The following is a 25,662-nucleotide window of genomic DNA, read 5'->3' on the forward strand; positions in this document are numbered from 1 at the left end:
GGCTCAAGTGGTAGAGCGCTAGCCTTGAGCTGAAGAGCTGAGGGACAGCGCCCAGGCCCAGAGTTCAGGCCCCACGACCGGACCCAAAAAAAACCCAATAACAACAAAAAAAAGAAAATTGTGTGATGACCTCCCCCAAATCACTGACAGTTTCATGCAAATAGAAATTAGCTTGATCATCTTACCAGTGGTCTATATCTAAATATTTGGGTGTATAGACCTATGGATATATCAACATAATGTGCACATGTATAATTATCCATATATGTATGTGAACACAAAACTTTCAGATTTTGAAAAGTTGAGTCTTCTTTTTGATGCTATATACAAATAAAGTTTCATGTCTATCTCTCTGACCCCCACAGTTCCAGAAGTGCCTCCTTCTGAAGTCAGCGGAGGAGGTGGCAGCCGGTCAGAACTAGTGATAACCTGGGATGTAAGTGTCTGGGCAGCATCTTCCTCATGGGGTATTACTCCTGTTTCAGTGCTCAGAGCCTTCTGGGTGGTAATGGTGCTGTTACTGGTGATGGTACTAGAGGTACTAGTGGTGGTAATGGTGTATTACTAGTCATACTGGTTATGCTGGTGGCAACACTGGTACTAGTGGTGGCAGTGAATGCTGGTGGGCTCTGCTGGTACTGGTGGAACTGGTATCTCATGTTACTGTTGGCACTGGCGGTATTGATCATTCAAACGATGCTGGTAGTGGTGGCCTTCACAGTGTCACTGGTAACACTGTTGGCACTGATCCTGGTTATGGTGGTTTGGGTGGTACAGGCTCTGGTGCTGTTGCTGATAGTGGTGGTACTGTCAGTACTGGCACTGGCACTAACAATGGTGCTGGTGGCCTAGGTATTAGTGGTAGTACTGGTGGGTGGTGTGGAATGGGCTGGTGGTGCCTGCGATATTGGTACCAGTTTTCGTGGTGTCATTGCTGCTGGTGTTGTGGTACAGCTGTTGGTCATATGGCTGGCAAAATAGGTGCTGCTAGTTCTAGTGATTCCAAAAATGCTGCTGATGGCGATGTTGGTTGGGCCAGTGCCTGTAGCACTGGTACTTGTAGTTATAATCTTGGTTTTGGTAGTATTATTAGTGGCTGCAGTATGTATGCCCATGATGCTGGTGGTGTTGCTGCTGCTTTGGCTGCAGTGGGCATTGTTCATATTTTTGAATACTCACTCTTCCAACCATTTGTATTTTCCTCATTCTATTCCTAAGACACAGGGATAATAAGGTGCTTAGATTCTCCTGGCTGGCTAACATAGCAACAGAGTCAACTAGTGGCTGTTTTCTGTGACTTCAGAGTTTGTCTGAAGGTGTTTATTCCATGGGTGAAAGTGCCACAGTCCAGAAGATTTGAATCTCTGTTTCTGTTCTGGTCTTTGGCCTTTGCTTTATGCTACAGTTTAGGAAAATACAATCATTATGCTTAAAGTCTTAGGGTTTTATGGTGGAGGGCGAGCTTTTCTGGAATTTGAACTCAATTTCATATTTTCTAGGCATGCACTTTACTACTTAAGTCATGCCTTCAGCCTAATGTGTTTGAAGTTAAAAGATAGGTATATTAAAAATCAATCTGCATCACTTGAAGATGTTGATAAATAAAGTCATGATCTCATGATGGAAGTTCTCCCAGGACCACATACAACTTTGTATCTTACTCTCCTTGTTTCCTTTACATCTTTGAATTTTGACATCTTATCAGGTTGTAATTTCTCTCCAGAAAGTCATTAGAGACTTGACCACTTTTATTTGACTTAAGATATTAAATATGTTCTCTTGAAAGTTTATCTATTTAGAAATCCTAACTTGGGCCATAAGATGCGTTAGATGTATGACTAATCAGAGAAAATGGATCTGGATGACGGGTGCGTGACTGATACCTTCCTGTTTAAGAGAAGCTGACTTCAGTGTCCCACTGGTAGTTTCTACCTCATCTTTCTCCTCCTCCTCCTCAGCCTCCTCTTCCTTCTTTTCCTCCTCTTCTTCTTCTTTTTCATTTTCCTTCTCTACACTTTTTTTGAAGTGTTTCATACATGCTAGGCAAATAAGTACTCAATCCGTAAAGCTATAACCCTGGCCCATTTTTCTTTCTCCTTTTTTACAAAACAACTACTTATACTTAGCACAATGTAGATTATTACCAGATGACTCTATTCATTTTTGCCTTGCTATTAAGTGTAAGGGTGATTTATCCTGTCTTTCTTTCATAGCCAGTCCCTGAAGAACTCCAGAATGGTGAAGGTTTTGGCTATGTCGTTGCTTTCCGCCCCCTTGGGGTTACCAATTGGATCCAGACAGTGGTGACATCCCCTGATACCCCAAGATATGTCTTTAGGAATGAAAGCATCATACCGTTTTCGCCATATGAAGTGAAAGTGGGTGTTTATAATAACGAAGGTGAAGGACCTTTTAGCCCTGTAATGACAGTGTTTTCTGCGGAAGAAGGTACGGAGCACAATTTGATGAGTGTGAGTCCCCACTTCCCCAGTTGTGCTTGAAACAATGCCTTGGAGGTTCTTTGTGACTTCAGATAGGTTTTTCAAAAGAACAATCATCAGAGCTGAAAGAGTCTCACTGGAGGTCATGAGGAACACTTGTAAGTGGCTGGATTCCAGCAGTAGGGAGCACTGTCTCCCATCATCTTTCCACCATGCTCCTTGGAACTGCCCTAGGCTGGGCCTTTATAGTAGTTCTGGTAAGCTCAGTAAAGGACATTAGGATGAGAGTAGGCCCAAGAATGTGATATTCAGAGATGTGGAGCATGAAGCATTGAAGAATGTGTTACTACAGGTTGATGTATACATACACTTTATTCTGTAAGCCATTCCAGTCCTCTGCTTTCTTTTACACCTGCTCCTGATATTGGCATCCATGTTCTCTCTTAAGACCTCTTTATAAAATAATAACAAACTTGGGGGTAATCATACAAAACTGCCATGTTATGGACTTACAATCACTAGATAAATAATAGGCTCTCTCCTATAGTTCTACAAAATAGAAATGACAGGAGCTAATGTATTGAATGTTTACCTTTGGGCAGTCATTAAAGGAATTTGAATTTTCAAATGCATATCATAGGTATTATTGTAGATCATTATTCCCCATGTGCAAATAAGAAAATGAAAACAAAAAAATAATGGAAAGATGACTTGTGTTTCTTAATAAGTGGTAGAAACTGTCTTTTAACCAATATGGCATCCCATGTCCATTGTTCAGGCATGGAAATAAATTGGAAAAAGTTAACACTTTCGTCATTCCTCAAATATAATGAGTAGGGTAGTTTTTTGTAGCACCTTACCCCTAATTTATTACTTTCTGAGATGGATAAGAATAGTTACTGTACAAATCTCTGTAAACAGAAAAGCTATATATGCTTAGCAAAGACTCATTTCCAGAAACTATTAGGAATTGAAAGACCAGGTAAGGAACCTGGGTTTGTGAGTTAATGGCAGATAATTAGGATTTTAGGCATTTTCTACCAGTACATACAGGACCCCAAGGCTGGCAGCAAGAAGGAAGGGACAGCTACATTCTTTTAACCCATTCTTTTTGTCCCTCACTTTCCCTCCTGTTACCATGCTTGCTTCCACTAATGAGTTAGTCAAAAGTCTTTTCAAACCTCAGAAGTAAATTCAGCTTGCCTAAGAAAAAAAGGGCCAACCTACTGAAAATATGTTAAGGTACCTCAGTGAAGAAAAGAAAGTTTTAAAAAGCAAACCTCATGAGGAACGCTAATCAGAGAAGCTCTGGGTATCCAGACAATGATCAGCTTCTCTGTAATGCCCGTACTGGATTGATTGGCCACAAATACTTTTCATCTCTCAAACCAAGATTCAGAGTCTCAGTAGAGAAAATTTGCTAGCCTCATCTTTAAACTCAGAGACGATATCAGAATCAGTGAGCCATGGCTTTTGGACGCAAGCTTAGTTAACCCAGAAATAGACAATAAGAAAGGAAAGATTCCTGCTCAGAACTGTGCCCTTGGAGGGAAGGGTCACCTTGAGCCCTATGAAATCCCAAGAGTATTTATCACTGAGGGGATGTGTTTAAGTGTAACAACATGGGAATGCATTCCTTCTCCATCTCCTTCAAAAGAGGCTGCCATCCATGGAATTTAAATTTGTCCCTTACATGCTTGAGTGCTATGAGTACATGAACTTTACATTGGTCATAAAGAAAATGATAAGCTACTTTTGTGAGCCTAGGTATGTCCAAGTATTTAGCTTGGGTGGAGGCATGGGTAGTAAAGTTAGGAGGGAGAAAACAAAGGGAAGGAAGGGAAGATGTCAAGAAAACAAGTACAATGGAGGGAGAGCAGGTTGCCATGACTACTAAAGAAGGAAGACTTTATGGCTGTGATGCCTTGTCTTCCCAGTCTACCTTTCAAGCCATTAGTGCATGTGTTTGATTATTTTTATGGAGAAACTATGAATTTTACTTACATGTTAAAAAATACATTTTTTTAAAATGCACTTTAAAAAGTGTATTTTTTGCTTAATAACCAAAAATTATCACTGTATGTTGATTTGTTTCTAATCAGAGCCTACAGTAGCCCCATCTCAGGTATTTGCCCAGAGCCTGTCTTCCTCAGAAATTGAAGTGTCTTGGAATGCCATTCCCTGGAAGTTGAGCAATGGACATTTACTTGGCTATGAGGTAATTTCTTTTGGAATTTACATGTGTGTGTGTGTGTGTGTGTGTGTTACCAATTGTGTGAAGTCTTTTCATGCCTGATATGCACAATTTCAGTAGGAAGAGATGCATATTTTGGCTTGTGGTTTTAACGGTTATCTGTCCATGATCGGTTGGCTCCGTGACTTGCCTGCGGCAGGACAGAAGCATCATGAAGGAAGGTCATGATGGAGGAAAGCTGCTCACCTTCTGTCAGCCAAAAATCATAAAGGAGTGCTAGGAAAGGGCCAGGACCAGTATCAACTTATTCATGTCTCCCTGGTAAATATTCTGAAGCAGATACTCCATTCTAAGCTTTTAAGGGAGCTTGTAAAAAGACTCTTCGAAAAGTTGCCTACAACTTACTTCCCTTCCCAGGTGTATTTGTCTCAGCAAAGAGAGAGGTAAAAGGGAGAAATGTTACTGAGGAAGGAACAGAAGAAAAAATAATGTAGATGACCTGGAAGAAATGAAGTACTGGGGTTTACAATATTTCCTGGAGCCCCTGTCTGCTACAAGCCATGCTCAGGCTGATGACAAGACCATAGAAATGATGAACTGCTTTTCCTACACCAAACATTGTCTATACATTCACTAGGAATTGCCCGAAACTGTTAGAAATGAAGACATCAAATCAAATATAAGTCAAGATTATGAAGAAGTAGTCTTAGAAGTGCCTGAGGTTTCTTTGTCCCTTTAACTGAGTGGGATATAGGCTTCAATGTGCTATTTAATTAATTGAAAGTCCTTTGTACAACTATTTCAAAGATAATTGAAAAATACCCATACAGTGTAAACACCTTTACCCTTTTTGAGCCATATGGCAGGATCTAATTTGTGACCTGATTCAACCTTGTGAAATAGTTAAGAAAAATAAATGAACAAAGTAATTAGTTTACTTGTGGGCTGGCAAGTCTCATACAAGAGTTCACAGTGGCTGTTAGGTGTTAGAAAACATGGGGCATGTAGCATTTATGAGTATATCAACTTAAGCAAATAAGGAGTCATTCAACTAATAATAGTCTGTTTGGAAGTAGAATTTTGCTACTGTTAGTCATGTCAGTAAACAGTGTTTGACTAAAAAAGAGAAAACTTCAGAACCCTGTAGGAGCCATTGCAGGGTCTAGTTTAGTTCCCCTCAGTTTAGATCTAGAGGACCCAACATTCATATCCCCTAGGATAAGACTGACAAGAGACAGAAACCCTTGTCTCCTTTTTTCAATGATATTCCCCAGGTGCCCAGAGCAGAATATGGTATATGTGGAATGCATCCATGAACCTAAGTGTGGATCAAATCCATGAGGTTCTCGCTTTGCTGTCTCAGAGCTGTATGTCCTTGAGCAATCTACTAAAGCTCTCCAAGGCTCAGTTAAAACAAGGGTAACAGTAACTCACAGCCTCACTTGAGAATTAAATGAGATAAAGCAGCCTTTGTTAAAGTAGCCCAAAGAGACTTGCAGCTTCCACTTTGTCTGTTTTGTATATTGGGCATTGGGGTAAGATTTCACTGGAAGGAAAAAAAATTAAGACAAAAGAGTAAAAACAACACAATCCCAGTGTGTGAAGTGCCTCTCTCTGTTGGGGTATGGAGAATAAAATGAAAGGGATTTTTCTTAATGTTATTCTACAGATTGAAATGCAGTGCATCTTTCCTATAGATGTAGAAAGTAGTGAACAGGATGTCCAAATGTATTGAAGAGAAACAGTGATTAAAAATGTCTTCTCCCAATGCTCAATATGTATGACAGAGAAAACAAGCTAAGAGAAAGATCGACTAATTGGGAAAAGCTTAAAAAGTAATTTGTGTAATTCCACCAAGATAAAAAAAATAATGTCTTTTCTTAGTTTCAGCAAATGATTTAAAAATTAACCTAGAAAAATAAATGGCTTAGCAGAGTATTTAATTATCAGTCATGTGGCTAAATTTTCGGGTTGCAGTTCCCCCAAATCGGCTTTAAAATCATTAATAGCTTCTGCCTTTCCCTCATCTCGGTGAAGGTTGATCAGGTACATGTGGCATGCTGAGCACATATCATCATTAGCATCTAGACTAATTTTCTTTCTGATTTGACCAAGCAGTAGTTGAGAAGCTCATTTCCCTGGGCTCCAATTTATTTCATCTGCTAAGCTGTTCTCCTCAGCCTCAGATCTATTCTGGTGCCCTTTTGGGTAGAAATAAGAGAAGCAGACATGATAAAGAGGAACAAAAAGCCTTTAAGCCCATGGACAATGGGGCCTGAGGAAAGCGACACAGTCCTTGAATACTATATACACTGCCAATTTCTTTAAAGTCATTTTGTGTCTTAAAAAAATCAGCTGTAATTTCATGGATTTCTATTGTATGATCTTATTGAAGAAGAAGAGAGAAGTCCAAGGGCTACCAACAAAAAGAAATGATAAGGGAATGGAATGCTGATTGCTCATTAGGTCATTTGATCAGTAGGTGATATATACAGGCATTGAAATATCACCCATACATATGTTCAGTTAATCTATGTTAATAACAAAAATATAAAGGAAGAAAGAATAAACATTGGAGAAAAGACTATGGGAAGTGATTGGAAAAAGCCAGCTCTTATAAAAAACAAAAACACAGAGTAGCATATTTGAGAAGAACCTAATGAGTTTTTCTGTAAGTTTGGCAGAGGAACATAACCAAGGAACAGAACATAGAGTCTTCACTGGAATTCCTGGGTGCCTCCTGTTCCAAACAGCTGTACAGAATGTGTTTCCTTCCTAATATTTTCACTAGAATGAATACAAGATGTCAAATATTTGAATACATTTTTATTATATGAAAATTCCACACATGCCTTTTGTCTTACTCCCAGCTATGCAGCAAAGAATTCACTCTAGCAGGAGTTAAATAGACATAAGGAAAACTGGATGTACCCATTGAGATATAGCTGCATATGCAAAAATGCATCCACATGACTGAAATACAGAGCTTTGGAGTGTGTAGAAGGGCTGTTTGTACTGGAGAGAGACATTTCAATGAGACTTCACATGGGTGGACCAAGGAGACTACACTGTACAGCCTTGGCAGTAGAGATAACCCTGTGGTGTAGGGATAACCCTGGAAGTGTTATTTTTACTTAGCTAATCCTATTAACCCACATTTCAGCATTGAGAGATGTAGAGGAAGAAACATCCCAGTTCTACTATACTCCATCTTCCCATGACTGCCTCCTATTGCGTAACCCCAACAAGGGGTCAAAAGTGAATGAATCAGATTCATTCAGGCAGTTCTCAGAGCTGAGAGCAGTAACCAAGGATAGAGGACAGTTCTGGGCTTATCTTTCTAAAATACCTTCCCTGATTGTTTTTTGCATGTCATCTTTTATTTTATTATGTCCAGTCTAAAAGCTAATAAATACTCACCTCTCTGAAAACATGTATGTATGCCTATAACCTTTTTTGTCTATTAAGAGAGTATTTTGGATTTGATATTCATCCTTTAACAGCTAAAGAAAGTTAACAGTATTCAATATAGTGTTTTTATAAACTGCATATTACATTTAAATTAAGTGAAATCTCTGTTTCAGCAATATTTAGGGCTCTTCATACCAGGACCATTCATTTTTAAAATAAGAAAATTACTTGCAGAAAAAGTGATAACATTCTTAATCTTGGCCTTCTCCAAGTTTGTTTTTGCTCACTTACCCAGATAAAATATATTGACTTGTGAAATAATTTCATGATTCAGAAAAAAATTGCATTATCTCATCAGGAAATTGAAGAACCAGTGTTTGATAGATGCATAGAATGATAGGAATTACACACCTAGCTCGGTGACCCTCTGGGATGAAGAGCGTGGTAGTTTTTGACTGGGTTTATTCAAGTCATTGCATGATCCAATAATATCAAATGTTTAGAGCTTCCCCCTCATCTGTTGGATATTTCATGGGTAGTAAAGTTTATTTTACAAATAAGGCACAGAAAGCAATTAAGAACAATAACTAATAGAACAATTTGGACAGTGTGCTGAGAAAATTCACGTGAATATGGTCTCCTCCCAAAATGCATCTTACTATTCTGTACTTATTCTGCTTAACCATGATCAATTACCAGAGTCACCTAAGAGCCACTGACTGATGCAGCAGAAAGTGAAACCTCTTCAAAAGGGGGGAAATGCTACTGTATGTATAGTATTCGTTGTTTAGCTCTGGCTGCAGAGTTAGGCGTCTTCCTCCACCCCTTAACATCCTGTCTCCCCCTGTTTCTTGTGCCTAGAAATTCAGACACTTCCCTGCCCAGATCACATTTACCCTAGAAAACTCAGGCACAGTGGCTTATTGGCTCTCTCAGATATCCACTATGCATGATACAATACTGGAGTTTTAACCCAGGGCCTTTTTATTTACTAGACTTGTGCTCTACCACTTGAACCATGCTTCCAGCCCTGGTTTTTATTGCTTAAGAAGAAATGGAATCTTACAGGCTTTTCTGCTGTGGCTCAAACACAGTCCTCCAGTTCTCAGCTGACCGAGTAGCTAGGATTATATTTGTGAGCCACTGGTACAAGACTCTACAATTCTGTTTTAAGCCCCCCACCCCCACCCCTGCTTTGAAGTGGTTTTAACATTTTAATTTTTCCAGCACTAACTCAGAGTAGGTTTATTACACACTAGTGTCTGTGTTTCTTTAGTTCTGCAAGATTATCCTCCATTTTCCTTTTCAGTGTTGTTCTGCAAGCACTCTAGTTGAAGCTTTTTATTTTCAGTGTCATTTAACTTTGCTCTCATAACGTCTGATATTTCCTTTCTCTGTTGTGTGTTCTGGCCTAATTAATTTGACTTTCCATCATTAGTCTTCAGCTTAATTCTTAGCAGTGATTTTTATTGTTTTAAATAATTATTTCAAGTCTAAGACTGGTTGTTATTTCTCAGATCTGCCTGGTCTTATCTCCTATTCTTGTATATTGGATTCAGTCCCATTTCAAAGTAAACTTTTGAAATTTCAAATATAATAACTTCTAACTCTATTTTATAGCAATGAATTGTAGCTAGTCTCCCACTGGTCAAGTCCTCTGTCTTTCTTGTTATTGGAGCTCTTTGTGTGCTTTGTATTATTTCTATCCATGTCATTTGTGGATGTCACCTTCACATTCTGGCAACTTTATATTAACTCTTCTGCACAATTACATTTCCAAAGTTTATTCCTTCAGCCATAGATGCTTTTTTTCCTCTGCGCCTGTATGATTATGTGCCTATAAAACACAAATTAGCATAAAGATACTCTACTCTCTCAGTTGAAGTACTTTTACTATTTAAGAAAAAAAAGAGTACTTATTTTTCTTCTTTTTACCCTATAATCTACCTTATATAAACATTGTTAAGCAAAATCTTATAGAATAGAGTGGACCAGGTAAAGGAAATTGGCACTATTACAATGCATTTTTTTATGTTTTAGTTGTCTGTATATTTATTCAACTTTTAAGTAAAGCTGTTTAGGAAGATTTTTATGATAGGTTTTCTTCTAATATGTTCAGCATATTTTATCTAAATCTACATATTTCTGATGCTTATCAGCAACTAAAGTCTAAGAATTAATCTTTTTCTGATAGAAGGAGTTTGGTTAATGTTCTTTAAAATATACTATCAAGAGTTTTCAAGTACTTTCTATAAATGGATTTCTAAAAGAGATTCCACATGCTGATTATGAATTATTTTTGTTTCTTCTTTAAATCAGTCCCCTAAAGAACAGTTTTCTTTGGCAACTTTTATTGAAGTAATTTCATGTATGAGAAAAAGAATGGATTGAAAACTAGCAAGAGACCAAATCAGGATGATCTGGGTAGAATTGACCTAGCCCTTCCTTCACTCTGCTATCTTCTCTATTGATAAATGAAGATTACCATAGCTCAGATTCATATATATTTTTCTCCAACCTAGGCTATATTCTAGGATGCAAGTCTTCAGGCTGTCTATAATGCTTTATTGTTTATTGATTATGTGTCATTCTTAGTAAATAACTAAACAGTGATCTGTAGGCAAGCAAAATATCCTATCATTTTAGAGTCATCTAAACATAACAACACATTAACTTGGTGAGTATAGGATGTATACAGGCTATTAGCATCTTTTAACAGAGACTTCATCTCGGGCGTTATAAAGAAAGCCATGATTTCCTCCAGTCTACATTCTCCTTTTGAGATTCTTATAAAAACCAATAATTCCTTTCCCAGAGATGGCTACTTCTATGATACAAAGCAGAGTTCCATATGAACTTCAGGGGGTTATAATTCTACATATATTTTTTTTCATATATAGATATATATATGAAAAATACTGATCCAATACAATATTTGCTTAGCTGATTTGGAACCATTATTTTAAAACTCAAGATTTACATTGCACTGTTAGTTTTCAAGAGACAATTTTATAGTTGCCCATTTTAAAAAGCAGCAGTAATGTCTTATGGGTTTTGCTCCAAGAACTGAAGGTAGTTATCTTATGCAGACCATAAGAACATCATTCTGATTGACTGATACACACCATGTCATTAAACATTGAGCCAGCTCTATATCTGGAGCATTTCTTTTTTGGTATTTTTTTTATTGTAAAAATTCTGTAGAGAAGGGTTACAGTTACATGAGCAAGATAATAAGCACATTTACTGTTGAACATTGTTGCCTCCTCCTTTGTTTTCCCCCTACCATAAGTGAAGTAAGCCAGGCCCAAAGGAACATAGATCCCATGGTTTCCCTTATTTGCAATAACTAGTACATGTGTAGGATGAGCAGAAAAGGCCAAAAGCTATGTACATATGACCATATAAGGATAATGTTAAGCGAAATGAACCCCAAGGTAGGGACACAAATATCTTTTTCTTGCTTGCTATTGTTTCTAACGTATTTATATATGCCATGTGATTTTTTTGTTGCTTTGTATGTTCCTCCCCCGTGATATAACCCCTGTTTTCACTGTATTTGATGTTGGTGCCCTGAATCTTGTATATACACTTCTCTAATTGAGGGAGGGGAAGGGAAAAAACAAAATGCTTAAATAAGTAGGTGGGAGGGAAGGGATGGAGCATTTCAAGTGAAGATTAGTTTTGCTTTCTTAAAAAAAACAAAAGTTTTAAGTATCAACTCTGCTTTCTCCATTCAGAGCCAAGTATGCACTGTATCATCATCATCATCATCATCATCATCATCATTGTCATCATTATCATCATTTTGGTGGTACTAAGATTTGAACTCAGGTCTTTGTGTTTGCTAGGCACATACTCTATCACTTGAGCCATCCCCAAACCATATCCCCAACTCTTTCTTGCTCTAGTTGTTTTTGAGATACAGTCTCACTTTTTCCCTGGACCACAGTCCTCCTAATTATTCTTCGTGCCATAGGTAGGATTGCAGGTACACTCAACCTTTGTTGCTCTTTTTCCCCTGTATAGTCTCTCTTGCATTTGTGTGTTAAACCATTTGTGCATAGTCCTTTATAATAAATCTAAGATTTTTGTGCAGTAAGGAATAATGAAATATATGTGAAATACTGTGATATGCGTTTCTATTAAAATCAACTGTTTTAACTGGCTTCCAATTGTCTACTACAACATTGTATACACAAATTGATGTCTTAGCATTTGGCTATCACTGATGGACAAATCAATGGCAAGTAACTTACTGATGATTTTTAACAGTTTGTTTTCTTCTGAGAAGGGAGGGACAGAGTTCATGCATGGCTGCTAGCATTCTGACCACGAGCTTGGGTTGGGCTGGTCAAGGATTGAGAAAGGGGAACATGTTTCTCAGTTAAATATATACATTTCCCCTTCCTTTTTCCAAGCACATGCACTGGTTGTACTCAACACTCTGAATAGGTCTGCTTCATTTAATTTCATTATCTATTTTGATTCCAGTCCCATTTTTGTATATTCATTGCCAAGACACAGAGTCTAATCTCTAGAAATATTTCTCCAACAGAGAAGAAAACAAAGTACAGTACCCATTTTAATGAAACCACTGATGTGGGGCAAAGGTAGTATTTCGTTTGTCCCTTGAATGTTTTATGTCTGCTGTCTACTAGGTGCAGTATTGGAATCATGGAGGAGAAGAAGAATCATCCAGCAAGATAAAAGTGACAGGAAACGAGACATCAGCCAGGCTCAGGGGCCTGAAGAGCAATCTGGCATACTACACAGCTGTCCGGGCTTACAACAGTGCCGGGGCCGGCCCCTTCAGTGACACAGTTAATGCAACCACCAAGAAAACTCGTATGTACATTTCCCGTTGTTTTGAATGTTGAAGAAAAAAGGCCTATATTTTAAATGGACAACTAAACTCATCAGTTGCATGGAATGATACAAACGTAGCACCACACTTAAACCTAGAGCCCTATGTATCAATCTCTAGGATTGCCCTAAATCTTTTGTCTTAAGTAGAGCCTTCCATGCGAAGATGAATGACTCCTTTGAAAAAAATCTCAACATGTAGTCTTTTTTCAAACTGTGAATAACTTAATTTCATGGGTTTCATTTCATCTATTATTAGTTCCCCAAAGTTTGGAGGTTATTGATAAGCATCAATAAGTGAACGTTAATACCAAAAAATATAGAGTGTTTTTTTCTGTTTTCTTTCTCTTCTCACACTATTCAAAAGATAGCAATACATTAAAAGTTGATTATCAAAAGCTATTGTCCACATGAATATAATGATACTTTAAAATATGAACTTGAGAAGTCAATGTTACCTACAAAGTCTCTTGAGTATTTATTATATCTATAGTTGGCAAGTAAATCCATCAGCTATAAGGAGAAGTTAGTGAGCGTACAAAATAATCAGTGATAGGTATGAGTGCCCTGAAAATATTTTAGTTTAATTGATAGCATGGATATACATGGATATACATAGTTACTGTATTGTAATGCTGCGTTCCAACAATGTAAGCCTTTGAGTTTTGTCATTGTTTTCTTCATAGCTAATGGTAATTCACAGTATTTCATGTCACAAGTACTCTGTGCTCATTCCCTCCCAGTTTCCATTGCAAAAGTGAGGGGGAAATGAGGCATGAAGAGATTAGGTAACTTTAGCACATTGACATTCAAGGTTGCTGATGATTATTTTCTTCAATCATTTTCAAAATTTACTTCAGTAAATATCTTGATTAACTTTGTGTAGGAATAGACTACCATTATGCTTGATTTTTTTTTTTTTTGGTTGGTCGTGAGGCCTGAACTCTGGGCCTGGGCACTGTCCCTCAGCTTTTCAGCTCAAGGCTAGCACTGTACCACTTGAGCCACAGCACTACCTCCAGCGTTTTCTGTTTATGTGGTGCGGAATTGAACACATGGTCTCATGCATGCAAGGCAAGCACTCTATGGCTGAGCCACCTTCCCAGCCCCTATGCTCGATTTTTAATCACATTAATGCATTTATGCATGCGTGTATCATGTCCAAATTTATGTGAAAGCCTATGATTAGTGGCTGAAAGTGCAATGAACTCCAATATTAGAAAACAGAATCTGATGGGACTTTGCTATTATTGATAGTTTAAAACATAGGTAAAAGCCTACTGCTTGAGATGTTAGCCGGTGCTAATTATTTGGGAATTTTGTGTTTATCTCTGCATTAAATACAGAAAAAAAGTGTGGCTAATAATTTGTTAGTACAATGAGCTTTGCCAAGCAATAGTTGAGCAGCGAAACACTTTAATCCCTTAGAATCATCCATTTGTAAGCAACCTAGTAGTATAGGGATTTAACATTATCTTTACCTAATTATTATGGGAAGTCTGATCCAAACTGTTATGCACAGCATATAGTTGCTGTTAGATCATGGAGTATATTGATTTGGAATCACATAAATGTTTTGTATTTATAATTTTCCCTAAATGTAATTTGATCTCCTAGGAGTAAATTTGAGTTATAAAAGCTTAAATATGTATCATTATTTATAAATTCAAAGCATAGCCTTAGTGGAAGATTTTAATTACAAAACATACACACATATACACACACACATTCACAGGCACACGCTCCATTCACACACACACACGCGCGCGCGCACGCGCATTCACACACATACATGCAAACACGATGCTGGTGGCTCACAGCCATAATCCAAGCTCCTCAGAAAGCAGAGATCTGAGGATCTTGGTTCAAGGCCAGCTCGAGCAGGAAAGTCTGTGACACCTACCTCCAATAAAGTGCTAAAAAAGCCAGAAGTAGAGCTGTGGCTCAAGTGATAGAATACTAGCGCTGAGGTAAAAGAAGCTCAAGGATAGTGCTCAGGCCCAGAATTCAAGCCCCAGAAATGGTGCCCCAAAAAAGCAAAGAAAGTTGTCCATTTACTCTGAGTCAACAATCAATGTAATTACTATACACTAGGAACCACGGCTGTAATAGACAGCAAGACAGCGTGGCGGCCTCAGTGAAGAGCTTAGTGAATTGGGAAGACGTGAGGGAGCAACTGATTATAGGACTGTAGGGATACAATAATAACATGCAATGAACGGCATAAGATTTCAAAAAGAAGCAAAACTCTTTTATAATTTAGTCTAAAGTAGAAATTTGTGAATAACAATGATGATGGTAATTATGTTATTAATTGCTTGTTAGTGAACAATTTCCAGCCATGGTCCAAGCCCTTTTTATGTATTAATTCTTAATTCTCACAACACCACCATGGCTGAAAGTTATTAGCATCTTCATTTTAGAGATGAAAAGTCTGAAGCCCATGAAGATGATAGAACTTCACAGAGATGTCAAAGCCAGTAACATTGAAGTCATCCAAAACAGGCATCATTTTAACCACGGTCATCTTCTCCTGAAACCACATAAACAGAATATTCACAGTTTATTTAATACCAGTATTTCTTGTAATTTGCTCTGTGCTTAGGGACTAATTAAGGTGTGCAAAGCTAGACAGGGGCTATAATCTGGTAAAAATTTCAACAACTACAGTACATAAATTCATACTCTTCTCATGCTATTCATCTAGATTCTGCACATTAGTCTGTAAGTCTTAAGGAAAAGTTTTCTACAGTGAGTGGGAACTTCACATAGATCATTAAAATGCCTTGTCATCTTAAAATTGTCTAGAAAGACCATGTGCTAATTTTTAAATTGTTAGGTTAATATTTTTTCAAATATATATAAAACAAAGTAAAATGGAAGATTTCAAAGCTATTTATAAAAATCATTATAAGTGGCTTTTAATAGTCATCCTCACCTTTGATGATGCTATGTTGAAAAACAAACGTTACAATTTAGGCAGGGGTGGGGGAATGTAGTTGTGGAGATCAGAGGGAAGAGATGGTAAGGGGAAAACAAAGGAGGCAACAATGCTTGATAAGAACTGTACTCATTACCTTGCTCATGTGATTATAGCCCCTCTGTAAAGTATTTTCACAGAAAAATCTTATTGAAGAAATACAAAATAAAAAAGATACAAAGACAAAAGAAGAGTTTTTGTAGGGTTCTTGTGATTATCATTTCAACAGAATTATCTGTATGCCTAGGACGTGAAGAACCAAGATAATGTTTTTGGTTATTGCTACCTGTTTTAACCTCTGGTTTGTGAACTTTACTCAGGTAAAGGCCTTTCCGCCGTTTTTTGGCCCAGCCCAATCCCAACATATAACAACCACTCAATAAATGTTTAATGAATGACTGAATGGATAAATTAAACCTAAAAAAAAATGCCAGCCTGAAGAACTATTAATCAGCTGTACTTTCTCTTGACTGCACATTGTGAATTCAAAATTCATGCTGCAATCTTTGACCATCTTGCTGAAAATGTATGATTCACATCTTCATAATTAGAAGATTTATGCAAAGCCTCATATCAGTACTGACTGGAGGTGGTTATTTGTGTTTAAATATAAAATAACCCAAAGATTCTCAGTCAGGTACTGTAGTTTCCATGATACACTTATTTTTTTAATATCCCAATACATTCACTTCCTAAAAGCAATTTTCAGTTAACAGTAATCAAAGATGGGTTTCTGTCAGATAGCTAATCCATAACAATATCATACATCTAATTTGCCTGATGAAGATTGTCTGCCAATTATGAAATCTGCTGATATCTAAAAGGAAATGTATTAATGATTTTGCATCAGAGTTTTCCAGAAGACTCTGAATTCTATTTTGTATATCTAAAAATTCAAATGGCAGTTTTGGGTCTCACTAAGGCTGAAACCAAGCATAAAAATAATATCATCATTATTGAATAACACAAACTCAACGCCAAATGAGAAGTTCTGGTTTTTGTTGTTTGCTGTTTGTATATGTGGTGTGTGTGTGTGTGTGTGTGTGTGTGTGTGTGTGTGTGCGCGCGCGCATGTGTATGCTTACACTGGGGCTTGAATGCAGGCATTTTGCTCAAGGTCTGTGCTCTATCACTTTAGCCACACCTCCACTCCTGGCCGTCACATCTGTTTGTGGTTAATTGGATATAAGAGTCTCATGGTTTCTTATTTGAGCTGGCTTTGAGCCTTGATCCTCCAATCTCAGCCTCCTGAGTAGCTAGCATTAGTGGACTGAGCCACCGGATCCCAACTTTAAACTGACCGTTTCTTAAATTAAGTTCTTTTTTTTAAATTTAATTTAATTTTTTTGTGAACATACTGTACAGAGGGGTTACAATTACATGGGCAGGATAATGCGTACATTTCTTACCAAGCATTGCAGCCTCCTCCTTTGTTTACCCTTCACATCCCTTCCCAGCCTCCCCCCCCCCCCCCACTCAATCCCTCCCCCCCAGCCCCCACACTAACGTTGTAAAGCTCGTTTTCGACATGACAACTTGTACTTCTCATTGTTGCAACAGGTCCACCTGTATCCTTAAACGACTTGTTTTTCCCCATCTCCTCCACAAGTTATACTGACATCAAATATAGTGAAAGCAGGGGTTATACTGTGGGGGAGGGACATACAAAGCAACAAAGAGATAATCTTATAAATGCGTTAGAAACAAATGCATGGAAGAAAAAAACATTAGAATACATATCTAAAGGTTCATTTTCCTGACATCACATTATCTGACCTTTTTTGCTTGACTCATACATATACTAGATATTGCAAATAAGGGAAACCATGGGACCTATGATTCTTTGGGCCTGGCTTACTTCACTTAATATAATTTTCTCCAAGTTTTTCCATTTCCTAACAAATGGGGCAATGTCATTCTTTCTGATGGAGGCATAGAATTCTGAAATAGAAGAGGCAATCCAAAAATTCATATGGAACAATAAAAGACCCTGAATAGCAAAAACGCCCCTCAACGGAAAGAACACTGCTGAAGGAATATCAATACCAAATTTCAAACTCTACTATAAAGCCATAGTAATCAAAACAGCTTGATATTGGCATAAGAACAGACCTCAGGACCAATGGAATAGAATTGAAAACCCAGAAATGAACCTACAGACCTATAGCCATCTAATCTTCGATAAGGGAGGTAAAACAATAGAATGGAAGAAAGACAGCCTCTTCAGTAAATGGTGCTGGCAAAATTGGTTAACTACTTGTAGAAAACTAAAGCTAGATCCTTATATATCACCCTGCACCAGAATCAACTCCAAATGGATTAAATTAAGTTCTTGATCATACCTTCCAACCACCTAAAACCTCTCTTCTATCATATCTTCCATTTCATCACAGTGAACCCCATTATTTCTGTACTGCAGGCTCCATAGCTCAGAGTTGCTCTTCAGTCTTCTCTTTCACTTAGACCAACAATGCGTCTGGAATCTGGCTTCAGAATGTATTAAGAATCTGCCACTTCTAGCTGATTCCATGTCTCTGGTGGAACAGGATTGTGGCCACTAACTGGGTAGCCTGTTCCCCTCATGCCTTCTATAGACCAGAGTATGGTCTACAGAGAAGGACCTTCTATGGTCCTCAGTATGTCACATCCCTGCTCAGCACCACCTATCAGAGAGAGTATGTATGTGTGTATACATACATACATATATATATACACACAAAAGTATACCTACACATGTGTGTGTGTGTGTATATATATATATATATATCAGTAAACTGGGTATATAGCTACATATATACACATATCTGGATGTATATTAATAATGTGTATAAGTACATACATACATATATATGATAAATTCAATGCAGGCATATGTGTGTAATGTATATACACTTACATAATACATTCCTCATTTCTAGGTCTTTATTCAGATACAGTCTCAATGTCACTTGACTGCCATTTTTAATCCCTGCCTCCTTCCCTGTTCTATTCTTATATTCCTAAGAGCCACTACACAAACACACCATGTTGTTTCATTCTATTACTGTCTCCCTCACAGTTTCAACTGGAATAGCATGTTCTTCAGAGAAGAGATTTTTACCTGGTTTCATGGTTGGTACTCCATTCTCAAATTCTGTCTCCGTTGTCTAATCAGTTGGGATTCAATAAGTATTGTTAAGCAAACAATGACCATCTCTAGCTCTTCTCACAGTTTTCTGTATGATTGTAACCTAGTTTGCTATTCAGAGTAGCAATATTGCCACAGTACCTCAATGGCTATTTTCTGTCAGCTAAAAACCTCAGGGGATGTTGGCATCTTCTTTGTGATGATTATGCTCAAAGTAAGTAGGCTTCCCTGTGGCTCATCTCAGGCTAAGGTCTACATGAGAAACAATGGTGGTCCATCAGAAAAGTCTGATGGGCTTGGCTTGAATCAAATGTCAGACCTGACTAAACCAAGAGTACCTTTCTTATCTGCCTTATTATTATACATGAATATCCACTTAAGAAAATTGTGTAATATTAAATGGCACAGTCAGTTTTCACATTTGGTTTTTTTGCTTTTCCAACTGGAAACTTCATCCATGAAGTTAAGCCAAAATGAATTTAAGGAAGCCAGATAAGTATGGCCTCCAAAAGTGAAAACGAAATGTGAATAAAACAGGTGCTAAAAGAATGAGTGAATATTTCATCAGTTTTTAATAAAGTGAATATTTCTGCCTGAAATCTTGTTTGGAAATGGTAAGGTTTTCAAATATACAAGTTAATTATATACTCATCTACTCTAATGTATGGTTTAGTATATAAACTAAGGCAAGCTGTCCAAATCTTTGATTTATAATTTACCTTCTCAGTTTTTGCCATTTGTTCAGTTCCCCTCTACTGATACATACTTAATATTTTTATTTAAAACTAATTTTAATATCTTTAATAAATGTGGAAATATAAACAAGAGAATATAAACAAGAGAAACAGTATCATGGCTATAAGACGTTTTCACATAGTGGTTAACAGTCAGAAGTAGTTCTAGGAAATATCTGCCAACCTCTGTCTTAGATACTTGAAATCTATATGAGTATGCGGTTTTTGCTCCTGGTTTGTGATGTGAGCATTGAGGGGATATTAAAGATGAGATAAAATAGGAATTTCCCTCCAGCTGATTGGATGTCAGTTGTTGAGTTTTTGCTGTGCCATGCCACAAATCTTCTACCACCACAGTGGTGTACTTTGCATGTTGATAGGCATCCTTGGGTTTACCAGTGCTACTTTATTGTTATTATAGGCATCAGCCAACTTATTCCCTATTCAGTAAGCTCTGAAGAAAGACAAAAATGCATTATTGAACTTTGCTAGAATTCAGACAGGAAGTTTCAGCAAATACAGACTCAAGTAAATCTTCTAGCCAAGTTTTTAAACTATATGAACTTTATTTTATAAGAGCTGAGAACTGTTTTGAAAATATATCCCACTTCTCCCCTGGAATCCTGTGGAACATGGAAAATGTCCTGTTTGTGTTTTTATAATCCAATGAGAGAGAACATTTGGACTTGGGAATTACAGACATGAAAAGCAAAAGAAGACTCTTCTTGGTGTTTTAAGTTGAGCCTCAAAGCCAATCTTTTCTGAGTTTTTAGATGAGTCGAACAGTGGCTATGTGTTATATCTTGAAGTATTTAGTCACTTTCTTGTGATTTGAAACATTGACTACTTTTATACTGGTCACAGTGATTTCAAGACAAATTATCTCATTATTGTTTAGAACATGTCCTTTAGTTATCTGATTGTTACAGCTTAGTCAAAAATGTCGATCATCTCAAGTAATGTCCAAGTGCAATTTGTACTTTTCAGCTACTGGTGTAAGATTCACTTCCATGAAAGTCATCTTATTACCATCCGGTAACTAAGGCAGAGAGTCAAGAAACATACTGGGTTTTGTATAATTAATCACAGCAAGCATATGTTCTTCAAGTTCCATATTTTCAAAGTTTGCCAGCTTCATTCTCACTACAGGGACAAGACCTCACCCTTGAGAATGCCACACAATAGTGTTCTTCTGGGAAATTGTGTGTGTGTATGTATGTGTGTGTGTGTGTGTGTGTGTGTGTGTGTATCTATCTATCTATCTATACATACATATATATATATATATATATACATCTTGTACAAAATTTGAGAAGGAAGAAAAAAATTCACTCATAGTCCTGGCTTTCAGAAATTCAATCATAAATCCTCATATATATATATGAGGTTTTATTACATATATATATATATTTGAGGAGAGGAGCTGGGGAAAGAGGATGGGAGGGGAAAGAGGCAGGGTGGCAGGTGGAGAAAAGAGGAAAGGATAAGAAAGCACAAGAGTAGAGAGAATCTGGAGGGGAGGGAAAGGGAAAGGGAGTAGAGAATGGAAACAGAAGGAAAGGAAAATAATGGAAAAGAAAAGAAAAGGAGAAAGGAAGTTGACAAAGACCATTTTGCTTCAATGCCATCTCTATTATATAACATTTAAAATTACCCATACAATGTTATAGACTACTGTTAGGCTATAAGTCTATTGATACCTTTGTAGTAAGTAAATTTGGTGTTACTATTCTCTTTTTTAGCACATGATCAAAAATAGTTGATCTTACAGAGGAAAAGTATCTGTAGCATATTAACATTTCAAAATGTAGACAAGATATCAAGTTAAGAACTCAGTCAGCTTGGTCTTGGTTGAACTTACATGAAGAATAGAACCTAACTTGAACAGTCCTAGAAGATATTCTCCCAGCTGCCTCTTACCCAGTGCGCTAAACAAGAGTAGGCATTGGGCAGAGAAGCAGAGTTTCTGGACACCGGAAGAGTCAGTTTGAGCCCATTGTGCCTCTACAGTTTACCTCTCAGTCGTTGTGTTTCTTAGCAAGTTTAAAAGAAAAATTTGGCAGCCAGGTACATCTCTATAATCCCAGCACTGAGATGACCACGGTAGGAGGGTCACAAGTTTGAGCTCAGCCCGTGCTACATAGGGGAACACTGACTCAAACAGCAACAGCAAAATTATAACTGTAAGAAATTACACAGATGATCAGATTTACTATTTTTACCCTTTTTAAATGGCGTGTTAAGTAGTGTCAAGTCCATTGACACTGCTGAGCGAGAAATTACCAGAATTCTTTCCCCCTGAGGTTCTATACCATTGAACAACCTCCTCTTTCCTCTCTACCAGCCCTGACGGGCCACCATTCAACTTTGTGCTCTGAATCACATCACTCCAGATATCTTCTACACTGGGATGCTAGCATATTTGTATTTCATTGATTGCCAGTGTGAGAATTCTATTTCTAAGGCTGAATAATATTCTGTTCCATACATAGACCATGTTTTGCTCATCTCTTCATCTGGTGATGGATATTTAAACTTGGTTTGTGTCTGTTTTTCCAACTATGAATAATGCTGCTATGAACATGAATATGAAACTTCTTTTATAACTCGCTAAATCCAGGTGACCTCTTATTGCAATGCAAGGTACTGAGGATTGAGTAAATAATATTATGTAAAAGCATATTCTGCCTATCTTTCACGTTGGAGATGCATGCTAAGCACTAGTTACTAACAGAGAATCTTAAACATGGAACAAAATTTTATCTGAGCCAGTATATCCCAGATGGTGTTTTTTTACCAGTGATATTAAGAGAGATCATTATTAAAATGAATCACAAACATTTTTCTGATTTTTAATATTTAAGGTGAAACATTTAATTCATTTGTTCTATAGAATACCCCTAAAATGTACGTAGCATATCCAGGTCTCTGTTGTATGAGTAATAGTTCTTGGAATGAGACTAAAATGGATGTTCGTAGGCTTTAGTAATAACAGTTTTTAAAAATAGAGTAACACAAATGATACCTGACTATCTGAAAATACTGATGTGATTCTAGAAGAGCAGTCAGACTCAGTACAAACTTCTTTTATTTTTCCTCTGCTTTCCTGTTTCCTGATTTGTTTTTCTTTTGTCATTGCAAAAAGTATTCATTTCTGACTGAAGTCATCTATTTTGGGACTTGGGAAAGATAAACTTCAATTTGTAGTCATTACTTCTGCAAGCCGGGTGCTAAAACTCCAACTTTCTCTCACCTCTAAGCACACATCTTCTGGCAAAACACACCTTGCTAACAGATATTGTCTGAGCTACGCCAAATCAAACCTGTTCTATTTCTTCTTTCTTTTTTTGGGGGGGGGAATGGAGCAATCGCGGGGGCTTGAACTCAGGGCCCACCTGCTGTCCCTAAGCTCCTTGCTCAAGGATAGGGCTCTACCACTTTCAACCACAGTTCCACTTCCGTGGTTTTTTTTAATGGTGATTAATTGGAGATAAGTCTCATGTACTTTCCTGTCTTTGAACCACAGTCCTCAGATCTCAGCCTCCTGAGTAGCTAGAATAACAGGCATGAACCACCAGCACAGCCAAACCTCTTGTTTATAGTGGCTGCTCTCAGCCTTAGGGAATCACAGATGGGAGCTGCACTAACAGATGTCTTGTCCTGTCATCTGCTGAGCGCCCAGAGGAGCTCATTAGTGTTTCAACCCTGAGCAGCTGCCATTGTTCTTCCTTTCTTCTATTGTAATCACAGCCTTCACTGACCTTAACTCACTGTCACCATCAGATCTGCACATTCAATAGTGATGAGGATATTGTAAACAACAGAACTCCTTGTTTGGTGTTATTTTCCCATCTGCTATGTTTCCCTCATGGTGTGAGTTTGGAAATTCCTCTGGAGAGACCATCTTTTCTCTCATCTTCTCATTAAAATTTCAGTTAACCAAATCACATCCTGTACCAAAATCCAGACTTAGCAAGCTATGCCAGCACTGTTTGAAGCAGTAGTGATGCTGTTGACAAACGAGTAGGATGTTGGTTGCTTTGCAATCGATGACAAAATGCATGTCCTGTGTCCCATCTATGTCACTGTTGACAAATAGCATTGACCCCCATCCCACCCCCATCCCCACCTCCCACAGGTTCCCTGGCTGGTCTTCACTGGAGAGAGCAAAACTATGCATCCAGTTCACAAACCTCAGCGCGTTTCATTAATTCTGTCCTGTAATCCTCATTAACTTTCTAGTGTTCTTGCCCAATTTTTTTCAAAAATTGATTTAAACTTGGAAAACGGAGACTTTAAAATATGGACTCACTGTGGCAATTTTTCAATATGTGTGGCTTGATCCTTCATGAGAATAAATCCCAGTAAAACCTTATTTTTGATTGCCTCCCATTTTTGCTCATCTCATCATCAAAGACTGGCTTTAAAATCAGCCACACTTCATTTCGTGAAATTTTAATCTGCTCATTTGGCCATTTCTCTCGGCCTCTGTGTGCGTCAGGACAAGCCGATCTGTCGGCTGCTCTGGGTTCAGCAACAGCCATCCCTCTAGTGGTGGATGAAGGAATTTCCTTCTCTAGCAATGTTCTCAAGGGGACTCGAAATGTAATGGTTACAAACTGTCCCAACCACTATGATGAATGGGATAAGGTGGATTTTTCTCACAATTGAGGGGAAATACTCTTAACTTACACAGTGACACTAAAGGAGGATATTTTTAGGAGAAGATCACAACGTCTCAATAGCTATGTTGTGCATATGATCATATAAAACATTTATCAAAATGAACTCCAGGAAATGAAAACAAGAGGTTTTTTGTTTTTGTTTTTTTTCTTTGTTACAGTTTCTCTTTTCCTTTTGTCTTATTTGTTAGCTTATCTTTTTTGGGAGGGTAAGGGGGCACGGAAATGGCAGGACAAAGAGTGAATAAATGCAGCAGTAGTACTCACTGGATACTATGTTAAAAATGAACTGTACAACTTATGGGGGAAAGGAGTAGGGAAGGGGAAGCTGGGAGAAAACAAGGGAAGGGGTGACACTGTTCAAAAAGATATGTACTCATTACCTGATTTATAAAACTGTAACCTTTACAATAGCAATTAAAAATAAAACAAGGAGATGTAGAAGCCATGTTCAGATGGCTTACCACTGTAATCCTAGCTTCCTCCTAAGGAAGAACTGAGCATTGTGGTTTAAAGCCAGCTTGGGCAGAAAGTCTGTGAGACTAGTATCTTCAGTGAGCCACCAAAAAAGAAAACAGAAATGGAGCCAGGGCTCAAATGGTAGAGCATCAACCTTAAGCAAAAATTCTAAGGGACAGTACAACCGGGTCCTGAGTTCAAGCCACAGTACCAACATATATATTAGAATAGAATAGAAATAGAGAGAATAGAATAGTGGACACTAACTCTTCCATTACTTTTTCTAGCTAAACTTATACATGATGCATTACTGAAGAGTTCTACTTTGACAGCAGCCCTGTGTTAGCCATTTATTTGCTTCCTGTAAAATATTACTCTGTACTCAACTCGGTTCAAATTTCTCATTTTACATTTCAAGCTCCCAGTCAGCCACCAGGAAACGTTGTGTGGAATGCTACGGACACAAAAGTATTACTTAATTGGGAGCAAGTGAGAGCAATGGAGAATGAATCAGAAGTAACGGGATACAAAGTAAGTAGGTTCATTTTTATAATACTTTACTATCCTGCTTTTGGCAACATGCTTCAAGGAAAGATAGGATAAATGGATTTTTCAAAGGCTTATGCTATGGTTTCTGGTATAGGTGTGAAGCTTCAGATAAAAAAGGTATTTTCCCCCAAATATCTACTTTTTCTGTTGGCTTTTTTTTGTGATCTGTGGTACTGAGATTTGAACTCGGGGCACCTACTTGCTAGGCAAATATTCTGA

The 25,662-nt window shown here is 37.7% G+C and overlaps 1 protein-coding gene across 1 annotated transcript in view; it reads left to right on the forward strand.

Annotated features, from left to right (window-relative positions):
* Cntn3 (contactin 3 (plasmacytoma associated)) overlaps positions 1-25,662 on the forward strand; it is a 221,423-nt gene that overhangs the window by 192,128 nt on the left and 3,633 nt on the right. Inside the window, exons 16-20 of the mRNA XM_013010411.1 lie at positions 366-436; positions 2,214-2,448; positions 4,544-4,659; positions 12,708-12,894; positions 25,313-25,425. Coding sequence (XP_012865865.1) covers positions 366-436; positions 2,214-2,448; positions 4,544-4,659; positions 12,708-12,894; positions 25,313-25,425 — 722 coding nt within the window. The remainder of the gene's footprint in view (positions 1-365; positions 437-2,213; positions 2,449-4,543; positions 4,660-12,707; positions 12,895-25,312; positions 25,426-25,662) is intronic.

The sequence above is a fragment of the Dipodomys ordii genome, unplaced genomic scaffold (genome assembly GCF_000151885.1).
Source record: "Dipodomys ordii isolate 6190 unplaced genomic scaffold, Dord_2.0 Scaffold12, whole genome shotgun sequence".
In the NCBI taxonomy this organism is placed as follows: Eukaryota; Metazoa; Chordata; class Mammalia; order Rodentia; family Heteromyidae; genus Dipodomys; species Dipodomys ordii.